General features: G+C 44.2%; 1 protein-coding gene across 1 annotated transcript in view; it reads right to left on the bottom strand.

Annotated features, from left to right (window-relative positions):
* Positions 1 to 13,749, bottom strand: part of LOC115154184 (protein turtle homolog B-like) — a 188,087-nt gene that overhangs the window by 42,619 nt on the left and 131,719 nt on the right. Inside the window, exons 7-12 of the mRNA XM_029700146.1 lie at positions 13,210 to 13,355; positions 8,862 to 9,004; positions 7,648 to 7,788; positions 7,302 to 7,421; positions 6,543 to 6,693; positions 1,689 to 1,800 (exon numbers count right to left, since the gene is read on the bottom strand). Coding sequence (XP_029556006.1) covers positions 1,689 to 1,800; positions 6,543 to 6,693; positions 7,302 to 7,421; positions 7,648 to 7,788; positions 8,862 to 9,004; positions 13,210 to 13,355 — 813 coding nt within the window. The remainder of the gene's footprint in view (positions 1 to 1,688; positions 1,801 to 6,542; positions 6,694 to 7,301; positions 7,422 to 7,647; positions 7,789 to 8,861; positions 9,005 to 13,209; positions 13,356 to 13,749) is intronic.

The raw sequence follows: 13,749 nt of genomic DNA, 5'->3' as shown, positions 1-13,749 counted from the left end.
TGACAGTTTTTTTTCCTAGTTTAGATTTTCTATGTTGTTATGTTCTAGTTTTATATTTCTATGTTGGGTTTTGTTTGGGATGATCTTCAATTAGAGGCAGCTGGTCATCGTTGTCTCTAATTGGAGATCATACTTAAGTAGGTGTTTTTCCCACCTGGGTTTGTGGGAGATTGTTTTTGAGTACTTGTTTGTTGACGCTTCGTCACGGTTTGTTGTTTTTGTTTATTCAGTTTATTTTGTATGTATTGTATAGTTTCACAGTTCAATAAAATATGTGGAACGATAATCACGCTGCACTTTGGTCCGCTTCATCCTACGACAACTGTGACAATTACTTTTTTAGAGGATCACAGTACTTAAAGCGCGTGCTAATTGCGCAGTACGCTTCTCGCTAATTGTTCTCCTCGTTTCTTAATATGATACTTTATATTCACTTTTAATAAAAACTCCCCCATCTAGGGATCGTAACAGTCTGATAGTTCCTCTCGCTGGTTTTTATCTATGGTCGTTAAGTAAGGGGCAAGCCCATTTGCTGTGTGTCTGTTTGGGAGTAGGAGAACGAGCTGATGACAGTGCAGAATATCCTGCGGCAGGTCTGGTCTGGTTTGGTTTGGTCAGGTCTGGATTGGTCTACGCTGGTCTGGTTTGGACTGGTCAGGTCTGGTCTGCTGTGGACTGTGAGTGATGTGGTGGTGATCTATAAGGAGCTCAGTGGATGATGATTCAGGGTCAATATTCACAAAGCATCTCAGAGTGCTGATCTAGGATCAGGTCCCCGCTGTCCATGTAAGCTTATTTATTATAATCTGAAAGGCAAAACGGATCCTAGATCCACACTTCTACTCTGAGACGCTTTATCAATACAGGCCCAGTAGTACTAAGTGAGCTGCTGGGTGATAATGTATACTTTTGTAGTGACACTAGGAATTGAGCATGTAGATGTTATAAGCATGATTATCTGGTGAATACCATTTGAGGAATCAATGGGTGAAAAGGATTGGTGATAAAGTCAAACTATTGTTGAAAGGGTTTCCCGGGCTATTTTTGCCTCGTTCTGAACATCGGTGTGTAGCTACAGTGCATTTCCATGACAGTCAACTGAAAATATTGGTAATTCGGTGTCTTAAATAGTTTGAATTAGGCGCTTTTGGGCTTGTCTCAATCCAAACTTATTGGAGTTGACTTGGGATGACTTGAACGGCATGTTACGCTAAGCCATCCCCTCTCTCTCGTATTATCCCCACCCCTTCCCATCCGCTCTGGGTAACAGTTGCCCTTTTTAAAAGGCACAGGTCTAGGAACAGCCTACCCCTCCCCAAACCCAATCCTTAAAACGTGAGACTGGACTTGACTGAACTTGATAGTGTCAAGGGGCAACTTCCACCCCACTACCCCATCCAGCCCCCCTCTTCCCCAGCCAAGCTGAAGCAGCCTCCCCTAGGCAGAAGAGCAGCAGAAGGGGGCAGAGAGGAGCTTGGTTTCCCAGCTGCATCCCGATTCTACACCCTTTTCAAGACCTGTGCACTTCTACTCTCCCTGTCATCTACTTCAAAGCACTGTATTGGTGTGGAAGCATTGACTGGAGTGAGAAGGGTAGAGAATCGGGACGTAGCCTTAGAGGGAAAAAAGTTTGAAGAAAGAAGAAGCAGGAAGCAAAGCATGCTGGGATGACTCACACATGGCCATACCAGACTGATAATGTCTGCTCGAAGCCGCCGTCGTAGCCAGCCTCCCATGACACGTTGGCCCAGGTGGTGGAGACCGCCGCATGGACGTTGGCCGGGGCGTGGGGGCTTGTGCCTGGGGAGGGGAGGAGTCAAGTGGAGAGTGGCGTTAGTGAGGAGGGTGGGAGAGAAAGAGTGAAACATGAAGCATGCGCACTTAAATCACACACACACACAAAAACACAGACACACAAGAACGCAGACACACAAAAACACACACAAACAGGCAGACACACACACACACACACACACACACACTTGAGTTGGCCTGGAAGGAAGTCAGCTCTTTCTGATATGTGTAGGCTTTATGTGATTGTGTAAAGACTACAGTCAGGAGGTAGGCCTCTGTGTGGTTGTGTTAAGACTACAGTCAGGTGGTAGACCTCTGTGTGGTTGTGTTAAGACTACAGTCAGGTGGTAGACCTCTGAGTGGTTGTGTTAAGACTACAGTCAGGTGGTAGACCTCTGAGTGGTTTTGTTAAGACTACAGTCAGGTGGTAGACCTCTGTGTGGTTGTGTTAAGACTACAGTCAGGTGGTAGACCTCTGAGTGGTTGTGTTAAGACTACAGTCAGGTGGTAGACCTCTGTGTGGTTGTGTTAAGACTACAGTCAGGTGGTAGGCCTCTGTGTGGTTGTGTTAAGACTACAGTCAGGTGGTAGACCTCTGAGTGGTTGTGTTAAGACTACAGTCAGGTGGTAGACCTCTGTGTGGTTGTGTTAAGACTACAGTCAGGTGGTAGACCTCTGAGTGGTTGTGTTAAGACTACAGTCAGGTGGTAGACCTCTGAGTGGTTGTGTAAGTAGGCCTCTGAGTGGTTATGTAAAGACTACAGTCAGATGGTAGGCCTTTGGGTTTCATTAGAGTGGTCTTCTATACGTGGATTTGGTGTGGTCTGGTCAAGGTATAACCGGTTCATTGAGATTAAGTGTCACTGCAACTTCTGGCATGGTGCCTAAAGAACAAGCTTAGGCCTGTGAGCCAGCTGGACCAGACCTGATCAGAGCCATACTGAGTGTGCGTGTGTGTGTGTGTGTGTGTGTGTGTGTGTGTGTGTGTGTGTGTGTGTGTGTGTGTGTGTGTGTGTTTGTATGTGTGTGTACGGCCAACTTCTCTACACCTCCATACAGGTGACTCTTGGCAGATCTCGGGAGATTATATCATTTCATAGTGAGACAATATCATACTGTAGCCATGTACTGTAACTACATGTAGTCTCTTGTGACTGACAAGCTAGCTAGCCGGATTGGTTATGGCTCACTAGATTATCCCTACATGACAGGTTGGCTCGGGTTTGCCCCATTCCAAGTCCACATATACTTTAATAACATCTTAAAATGGTCACCAGTGAGGTCAGACTTGAAAAATAATTAAAACCCTCTTCCCTTTCATCCTCCAATCACACATCAGCATCTGTCATAACAGGTGTGACCTCGTATGGTCGTGTCACTTCGTAATGATGCCAGATGTTAGCACCAAAACGTTTCAGCAGACAAAAGGATGTAGGGGTTGGAAGGAAGACAAATTACCCAGGAAGTAGTGAAAGCTGCTGAGGGGAGAACGGCTCATAATAATGGCTGGAACGCAGCAAACGGAATGGCATCAAACACATGGAAACCATGCGTTTGATATATTTGATACCATTCCATTAATTCCGCTCCAGCCATTACGAGCCTTTCCTCCCCAATTAAGGTACCACCAACCTCCTGTGCCAGGAAGCCTTTCTGCTGTCCAAGAAAATGGAGGAGAATGTATCTTAATTGGTTGACCTTGTAACCGTAGAACGTCAGAATGTCTTATAGCAGTCTTGCTATGTTGTGTCTGCAGTAGACGATTTCAGAAATCTCTGGCCATGTTCGAACAAAAGTACAAAATATTCCCTACTAATTATACATGAAAATGTGATGAAAGGTAAAGGAGAGGAATGATTTGGCCATAATCTAATCACCCACAAAATACATGAAAACGTATTTCATTGGCCAATTGAACATCTTCGAATTGTGCTATTTACTGTTGCTTGACCATTGAATGCAAGAATGCTAAAGAAACAGTGGCCTGATTACCCCATCTGTATCTCTAGCACCTATGCACAACAACCTCCACACAGGCAATATCAGTGGCCAGCTAACTGAAGACTGAGTGGTCTTTCTACATAGCCAGCTACAGCTAGGAACACTAAGACTGTTCCAAAAAGGCATCATTAGTAATTGGATGGCCTAGACACAACAAGTGACAGTTAATCTATCGGTTGTCTTTATTTATCAGACAAACTAGAGTTTTCAGCAGTGGAAACAATCTCTGTGTCTGCTTCCCTAATGCTGCGAGCCCAATTTGCTCATTTGTGATTTGCGGATATTGGCGCGCCACGTCGTTGATCTTGCAAATTGCTCTTTGCACATGTCCCCCAGGTGCATTGGCTGACACGTCGAGCTTTGGAAAATTGTCAGTGGTTGACGCTTGGATGCCGCCGTCACTGCCGCTCTGCAAAGCCCTGCCTTTCTTCACTACCCTTTCAGAGCACACAAGGGTCGCAATCATTAAGGCATGCAACGGAAACCATTTTAAAACGTTATGCAACAGATTATGAAAATTAGTATTTCGGATTGGTTAACTTTGGACGTGATGTCCTAGTATTGGACTACTTCTACTAGACTAGTTATATTGTAGATTCAAATTTAACTGGATTGACTCGCCTTGGTGTTAAAAGGCCCATTGCAGCCGTTTTTATCTCAATATCAAATCATTTCTGGATAACAATGACCTTACTGTAATAGTTCTCCATAAAAATAAGCCAAAAACGATTTCTCAAGCAATAGTTTTGCTAGGACTGTCTGGGAGTAGTCTGAGTGAGGGGCCTAATTGGAGGACCATAATGCGAGGGATATGTAACCTGAAAACTAGCTGTTATTGGCAGAGAGGTTTGGAACTCTCTTATTAGTCTATTTAAGTGATAATGCCTGAGAAGCCAGTGTTTGGATGATATATTGGCATGGGTGTTGCCAGGCCCGAGACGAAGTGGAGGGCCGGCAAACCGTGCCAATATATACTCCAAACATCACTTTTATACAACGGGTTACAAACATATTCAAATAATAATTGACATATTTTCATACTATTTCATCCTTCCACAAGATATAGTCCCGACACAAATCTAGCTGGCTGGTCGTTCGTTCTATTGGTTCGGTTGCCCGAGATACGACCCAGTCGTTCAGTCTTTTTGTTCTGTATTTATAGACACGACCCAGTCGTTCGTTCTATATGTACCGTTGCCAGTAATTATCCCTTGCTTGCTAGCTAACCAACTATGACTAAATTACATTCACGTCAAAAATTGCAGCCAGAATAACAGCAAAGTAGCTGCATTTGCATTTGTCTAAGCTGTTTTCTAGTGACATTTATTTGGATACATCCATAACAATGAGCTAATGAGGTGCGATTTCGCCTGGCATAGAAAATGTGCTCACTTGTCAGAGAAGCTAGCCAACAACACAGCTAACACAATCACTTTAAACTACAACTGTAAAGACTGCTGGCTTCCTGCACTTAGTTTCGTTTGACCTTTTTTCAATTGACATTTCTTCGTATATATCCATAACAATTATGCCAGCTGATTTATTATTTCGACTGGCTGAGAAACGCTGCCTGTCTGTCCGTCTCGTCCCGACTCCCAACACGTTCATTACTGTGGGACAGCTGGAGATTGAATTTGAATATTGAAACAATATTGCAAATGTCGGAGAAACAGAAAAGTTTATACAAATCTCCGCTGGTGATTTGTATAAAACAAAATGTTAGTCTAAAAGAAATGTGAGATAATGTCTAGATGTTTTTTATAGTGGCGATCAAGTTTATAAATTGGTGGGCTGGGCTGATGAGACAATGGATTGCACAGCCAAATGGAACAGATTAAATAGGCATTTTAACTTCATAGATTTTGCCAGTGGTAACATGTGGACTAGATACCGGCTGGAATGCGGTTTTAATCAATCAGCATTCAGGATTAGACCCACCCGTTGTATAATAATTTATACCGCCTGGTGATGTCACTAGGCAAGCCAAACTCCACCCATGTAAAACCTGCTGATTGGAAGGTCCTGTGTAAATTATATTTTCAACCAGCAACTATCAGGAAATAACACTGATAACATTTTTTCACATTTTTACAGTTTTAGTTTCATCAGCTGTTGTACAATAACTGAATTATGACTGCACTGGGCCGCTAAGGTTCTTCACTTCCCCTTGCTTTCACCTGTCCAATCGTGTTAGAGCCGGGATAACTTTAAGGACTTCTTGACATTTTCAAACAGGGCCCACGTGAATGGTGATAAAGCTTGTAATTTATAAATGTCAAACTGAACTCTGTGTGTGTGTCTCAGACCTGTGTTAAAATACTACTGGGTTCAAAGACATTTGGATATTAAGTATTTGGATATTTTTTATTTGAAAAACCAAGCAGTTGAATTTTGGAATGTATTTGTAAATACACTTGAAAAATATTTGAAAATACTCAAATACACAGTATACTGTATATAAAATATTTAAATACTCCCATGCATTTGAACCAGGTATGTTTGGTATTTGAAATCATGTATTTTGAAATAAGTATTTGAAAATACTTTCAAATAGTAGGCTATTTATAGGAAAGTATTCAAAAATACTTAAAAATACTTCCAATAGAAGTAGTTGATTCGGGCCACAAGATTTTAAAATAAATATTTTAATAACAAATAATCAAATCTGCATGTATTTGAACCCAGGTCTGATGTGTTTGTATGTGTGTGCCTATGCCTGTTCCTGTGTGCGGCAGAGTGGCTCATACCAATAACTAGGAGGTGCGTGCTGGCAGTGATGCTCGTGGCGACGTTGGTGGCCACACACTCCCACTCCCCGTGGTCCTCCTTGCTTAAGGACTTGAACTGTAAGCTGCCTGAGGGGAGGACATTGTGCTTGCTTTTGCTGGGCTTCCATACCTAAAAAGAGAGAGAAGAAGAAGGTTGAGTCACACATCTCACAGAACAGCACATATTGTACTGGTCCTGGCAAGAAAGGACATTATCGTCCACCCACATAGCTTCCAGACAGACAGTAGATTAGTAGACAGACACATAGAAAGACAGACTGACAGAGAACAGAAGACTGATAGAAAAAAAGGAAGACAGACAAACAGTGACACAGACAGACAGACAGACAGACAGACAGACAGACAGACAGACAGACAGACAGACAGACAGACAGACAGACTGTCTGACAGACAGACAGACAGACAGACAGACAGACAGACAGACAGACAGACAGACAGACAGACAGACAGACAGACAGACAGACAGACAGACAGTAGTAATATGGTAGTAATAACCACCCGTTATCATTACTCAATAATGGTCACCTAACATCAAATGGGGAATTAGTGGCACCGAGTAGTTTTGTTACCATTAAATCTCAATCCCAAATATATTGTGTGAGTGTACAGCAACGTGCTACCCAATACCCATAGTGAAAGGATAGAGAAGAGAAGAGGAGCTGTAGCTCTGTCCTATTATAAAGTAATAGACTGTTAGACCAGGTGAGGGTCGTTTACCTTCCTCCATGTGATGTTGGGATAGGGAAATTCTCCCTCCGCTGCACAGGGGATGACCAGTTCTCTCCCAGCCTCCTGCCTGTACTCCCCTCCGGGAACAATCGAGAACTTGGGGGGATCCTGCCCAGAGAAAGTGTGAGATTAGGCCTGAGCCTGGGTGTAGTCGCTAGGCTAACTTGCAGCATGCTAGTCTTCTTAACATGAATGGGAATTGCTACACTAACTAGCACAGTTAGCATTAGTGTAGGCAAACTTGCAGCATGCTAGTCTTCCCATAGAAAATGCATAATCACTGCTATGCTAACTAGTATGCTACACTAATTAGCGTTAGCATCAGCCTGCATACCTTTAGCACCAGGGGAGTGGGATCGGACCAACCCTCAGAGCCCAGGGCGTTGTAAGGCATGCAGGTGTAGGTGCCCAGAGAGTCATCCGTCACCTCAGTCACACGGATGCTCCCGTCCTCCATTTGGCTCCAACCAGGGTACTGAGGGAACAAAGAGGGGCTAACACTATGAAATCGCAATGTTTGTATGGCTGAGCTCACCAGTGGCACATCACTATCCCATCATCCTGTAAAGAGGAGCTGAGGAGACTGTGGCTGCCCGATGGAATAGGAAGTGAGAGGTATGCTCAGTCCCCCCATTGTTCTCAATAGTTAAAAGTTCTGAATCAAAGGGGACTGAAGGCAAGGTCAAGAAGTAGTGAAAGGAAACAGCAAAGCAACAGCTAGATTTTGTCTAGGATATATACAACAATTTATCCACCCCTAGAAGCCTGAAACTAGGAAACTTAGTCACTAGTTTAATGCACATGTGAAGTGTAGAAATGACCCACTAAAGTAGTCCTGCAGTTATCTCAGTTCATCACCTTTGTTGCAGTTCAAAGCTTGAGGGGATTTCCCAGTCTGCCATCCCCAAGCCGGGTAGATGTTGCCCTTCTAGGCACTGTCAGCTTACCCCTTAGCCCTAAACTTAACCATTAGGGGAAAACACAAAACTGACTTTAGATCAGTGTCTTCACCCTACTTAACTGGGCTGTATTCAGTTATCTCAGAAACCCAGAACTAAAATATTCTGTAATTGCGTCAGATGCTCGATGAAGTTCTTGGGGGAGATCGATGTATGAGAAAAGATACTAATGAGACTAGCAAATTCTCCACCCCTCTAAATAGAGGTTTTGGGAACGTCTACAGCCCAAATGTCCCCTCTTACGAAATTCGAAATCGTAATTTATCCAAATTGTTAGTGACGGAAAATCAGTCTGTTGACAGACGCTACGATAACATACCATCCTATGCGTCTGTCCACAAGTGATTATGTATTCAGTGATGTCAAACCTTCTGAACATTACAGATAGAAATAGAACTGACACCATCCCCTATCCTCCCTAACAGATAAACATATTGGTTCTACACAATACATTTGTCTCTGAACGTTTTGGCTCAAATTCATTAGGAACCAAACGCAAGGAAAGCTACTGAAACAGAGAGGGACTTTTTTTACCCATTGCAAAACATTTTGCTCCTGTGTGCTCTAATGAATACAACCCTCGACTCACCTTCTCTATCCGGAGAGGGTTGCCATCTTTAGTCCACTTGACCAGCGTGGCGGGCGGGTTGGCGTCCACCGGGCAGCGGATGAAGCCTGGCAGGCCGATGGCCACGTAGATGGCAGGTGGCATGTCTTTGACACGGGCAGGGTCTGGGGCGAGAAATGTTTTTATTGGACATAGGAGAGATGGTGGGAAAAGTAGAGAGTTTGTCACAAAGGCAGTGGGCTGGATTGGAACCCACGATGACACGGGCAAACATACAATGGTGTAGGCAGTGGCACTAACCGCTAGCTAGACCATCCAGGTCACAAGATAAATATCATACTAAAACATTATCTTCATAGTAGAGTAACATTGATAGTGATTATGGGACCAGTACTTCAGCAGGAGCCAGGGGAAATAACACGGGCTGTCGTAACATGATAAACTGTGTGCTTCTGTAGCAGCTGGTCTGAGAGCAGTAGCTGTTCATGTGGAGGTTGTGTGTGTGTTTAGAGTGGATGGGTAAACACTGACTAGTGAACAGGGAAATACGTTTTTAGTATGTCAATTAATTTCACAAGGAAGGAGAATCTGAGACAGTCACATATGTAGAATGGAATCAACGTGTGGATTAAAATGAGTTCAGAGAAGGCTGTCCTCTTTAGTATTCAGACAGAGGCTTCCATGGCTGAGGCAGTCTGTCTGGAGTCACGGCTAATTTAACTTTATCCGGCAACAAGGATAGACGACAGGAAAGAGGAGTTGGAACTGAAAGTCAATACACCAGCTTTTAACTTTGAACAACCCCGGAAGCAGGAGAATAGTAGGTGCTTAGCAAAATTATGTCAAAGTGGGCCGTTTCAAAGAACCATATACCCTATATTTTTACACTTTGGTGGCTGTGTAAGCAGGTCAGCTCAATCCAACTTGTTTTGGCTTGACCCAGTTCAGCTCAGGTGTGTGAAATGCCCTATATAGTGACAGATTCGCCACTACACCCCTTACATTACACAACGGCACAAACCAGGTTTCCACTAGATAGCACAAAGTCAAAATTGCTTGATCGTAAAAATTCACTAAAACAAAAATGACATTTTTGGTCTTAATTGAAGGTTAGGCATAAGGTTAGCAGTGTGGTTAAGATTAGGGTTAGGTTTAATATCAAGTTTTAAGAAGATACATTGCAGAAATGGCCGGGGTTTATGACTTTGTGGCTGTGGTAACTAGTGACAACCCACAAACCATAAAACTTGTCTGCACTTCCCATTCTTTCCCTCCGTGTTATCTAACCTTTTACCGGACAAGTCTCAGGCTGTGTTGGTTCTGTTGGATAATATCTGTGGCCTAATGGCAGATTCAGACATTGTCATCTGCTCAAAGCCCTGTACATGTGGCCACAAAGCCACGCTCCACAAAGAGCTAATGGATATCTGTCCGACGGCCGGAACAGCTCAGAAAGGAGCGGTTTAGAAAGAAAACATAATGCTTGGCGAGGTGCCACAGTCTATTTATAGGAAAGATGAGGGGGGTAGTGCCACTCTCGATACAGCTAGCATACACACCCTCACACTTATCTAACATGCACATATCCACACATGTATTTATCTCTCTCTCTCTCTCTCTCTCTCTCTCTCTCTCTCTCTCTCTCTCTCTCTCACTCACTCACTCACTCACTCACTCACTCACTCACTCACTCACTTACTCACTCACTCACTCACTCACAGCCTGTAATCTTGTCGTAGTGCTGCAGTGCCATCAGTGGTCTAGTGGGGCCGCTATCGCCCACGCTGCCTGCTTCCCTGCCTGTCTGCCTGGCGTCTGGAGCTGACGTCACTGCAGAGGAGAGGGTTTCCACAGAGGATGATGTCACCTCTCCTCCTTCTCTCTTTCACTCTCCCTTTCCCTCGCTTTCGCTCGTCCGGTCACACGCACGCAGCACCGAACAGCAGGTCACGGTGGACAAATTTGGTCTGCGTGTGTGTATGGCGTGTGTTGTGGCATGTGTGAGTGTGAGCATTAGAGTGTGTGTGTTTGTATGTGTGTGTGAGTGTGTGTGGCTGCCTCCATGGTACTGCTCTCCTGGGGCAGGTATAGAAGCATGGCAGCATGCACCCCAACCATCCCCCCAAAGAGAGGGCACAGAGATGGGGGGTACAGCTAAGAGAGGGGGAAGAAAAGAAAGGAAGACAAGGAGGGAGAAGAGAGAGAATAGGAGCGATAGAAGGAGAGAGAGAGAAAGATTAGGTTGACAATGTGGATTCACAGAGGTAGGAATTGATGAGAGGAGAAACAGAAAGAGAGATGGAGAGAATATTTGTATTTTTATTCCCAGCCCCTGTCCCCGCAGGAAGCTGCAGATTCCTCTTGCTAGGCCGTCATTGTAAATAAGAATTTGTTCTTAATTGACTTGCCTAGTTAAATAAAGTTTCAATTAAAAAAATAGACAGCGAGAGAGAGAGAGAGATTTAGAGATGGAGAGAGAAAGCATATCCTGGTAGTTCAGTCTATCTACATCCTACCACCCTAAAAACCCTGGAGATACAGTAGTTATCCCATTATACCACTACTACTCAGCTCAGACAAGAATATCATCCAAAGTCTAAAAATAGAACAGCGCTAGATAGCTAGCAATCTCTCGCTCTTTGCATCCTGGCTCTAGCAGTGACTTGCTTTGGGGAAAGTAGTGGTCACTACTTGAGAGAAAAAAGCTCCCTCTATCTCTGTGTCAAAAAAGTGTCTGGTCTCTGAAAGCAATGATGTAATGCTCCCTCCCTCATGACTGGTGCTGCTTTCTCCTGCTTGGGCCCTAATTCAGAGCCGTGGAGGAGGAGATAGAGCGGGGGAATGCAAAATGTCTGTTGCCTTGGCTACCCAGACAAGTCACTACCCACCGAGCGGGGCCACATCTCTGTGGTGGATGGGTATTACCGGTGCGAAACATTCATCCTCGACTCCATTCATTTAGATTACAATACATCTGATTTACCTCGGGGGAATGACAGGGCTGGAGTTTTTGAATGTCACGACTCATGAGTGAAAGGCGGGTTGCGTGTAATATTGATTAATTCTGATCAAACACAAAGCCCGTGTGACTGAAAATGAAAGAAAGAGAGCATTTAATGCGAGGAGAACATTGGTGAAAGTGATTTGAATGACTTTGAAGAAGAGTGACTTCAAGGTCACTGTTTCAATTCTAACCCGCAGGGCTCCCGGGAATGGTGTGTGTGTGTGTTGGGGTTTAGAGACACAGTGTGTGTAGTGGTTGAATGGGATCACGGTTAGGGCTAATATGCCCACTTGGCATATGGGGTGGGGGGTCTGAAATTGGCTCGGAGACCACACACCAGTGTAACCTCCAATTAATCTCAATTACACAGTGCAGTGGATATAGAGAGAGAGAGGGGTTCTATTTAACTAAGTCTATACCAGGGTTCCCCAACTGGTGACATGATTTTATATAAATAAATCAATTGTTTGAGTGATTTTTATTTTGGAAATCTGTTCCAAAGTATTCCCACACATAATAGAGAGATATATGTGATCTTATATAAATTAAAGCTAGGTTTGAAATTATTATGTTTTTGTCAAATATTCTATCTGTTTGGGCTTCTTGTGGTCAATTTGCAGTCTAGACTTATTTGTAATTATGTTCAGGCCCCCTGACCATCCACTCAAGAAAAACAATCAGCCCGCGGCTGAATCTAGTTGATGATCCCTGGTGCATACCATGGCCAGATATCGTGCCATATTTCCTGTAAAGCTTTATCGTCCATTAAATGTACATAGAGTAATATGGAAACTGGTCTTTGGCTTGTGATTCATAGGGTGGTTAGGTAGTATAACACTCATTAAGTAGAGAACAGCATCAGCAGGTCTGAGTGTACACAGTTGCAGTGGGACTACTCAATAGCACAGCTGCAGGTTCAAGTTGCTCTTATAAGCACAGATCTAGGATCAGTCAATCAATGTCCTAAGTGCGGCTGATGAGTAGAATTAGAATTGTTAGAGTAGGATGGATCTTGCTGTAGTGTACACCCAGTAGCTCTGTGTGCTCTGATGAACACGACCCATATCTGGACAAGCGCAGGGCGGCAGGTAGCCTCGAGGTTAGAGTGTTGTGCCATAACCGAAAGGTTGCTGGTTCGAATACCGTAACCGACAAGGTGAACAATCAGTTGCTGTGCCCTTGAGCAAAGCACTTAACACTAATTTCTCCATGGCTGCTCTTCAATGGTGACCCTGGCCGTGACCCCACTCCCTGCGCGTGTCTCAGAGGGATATGCAAGAAAAACATGTGTGACAGGACAAATTATTATTATGATAAGGGTTAGGGGGAATGGGTTGACTGTAGAGGATAGGGCGAGACACTCACATTGCACTGTGAGCTGGGCGGAGGCGGATGGGGGCCGGCCCAGGCTGTTGCTGGGGCTGCAGGTGAATCTCCCAGCATCCTCTGGCTTCACACTGCCAATGATGAGCGAGCCGTCCACCAGAATACTGACCCTGTCCCTCAGGCCACTGCAGAGAGGGAGGAAGATAGGGAGGGAAGAGCATCAAAGTAGCGTCTATAACCACATCATTGACTCAATGGGTCAAATCTTAACTTCCACAACACGTATTTTTACCTATCCGTGCATTAATGTCAATGGGAAACTTAAAGTTCAAATTCAACTTAAGTGGAAGTTAGGATTTGCCTCAATGACACAGACATATGTGTGACTTTGAAAAATAATGCTGAATATTGGTGCTGAAGTAAACCGCGTCCTCAGAGCATCCTCAAAGCATGTGCAGCTGGCTGGAGTGTTTACAGACATATTCAATCTCTCCATATCCCAGTCTGTTGTCCCCAATCTTTTCAAGATGTCCACCCTTGTTCCTGTACCCAAGAAAGTGAAGGTAACTAAACTAAATT

The sequence above is a fragment of the Salmo trutta genome, chromosome 19 (genome assembly GCF_901001165.1).
Source record: "Salmo trutta chromosome 19, fSalTru1.1, whole genome shotgun sequence".
In the NCBI taxonomy this organism is placed as follows: Eukaryota; Metazoa; Chordata; class Actinopteri; order Salmoniformes; family Salmonidae; genus Salmo; species Salmo trutta.
Note: the sequence above shows the minus strand (reverse complement) of the source record. Positions and strands in the feature narration are given on the sequence as shown.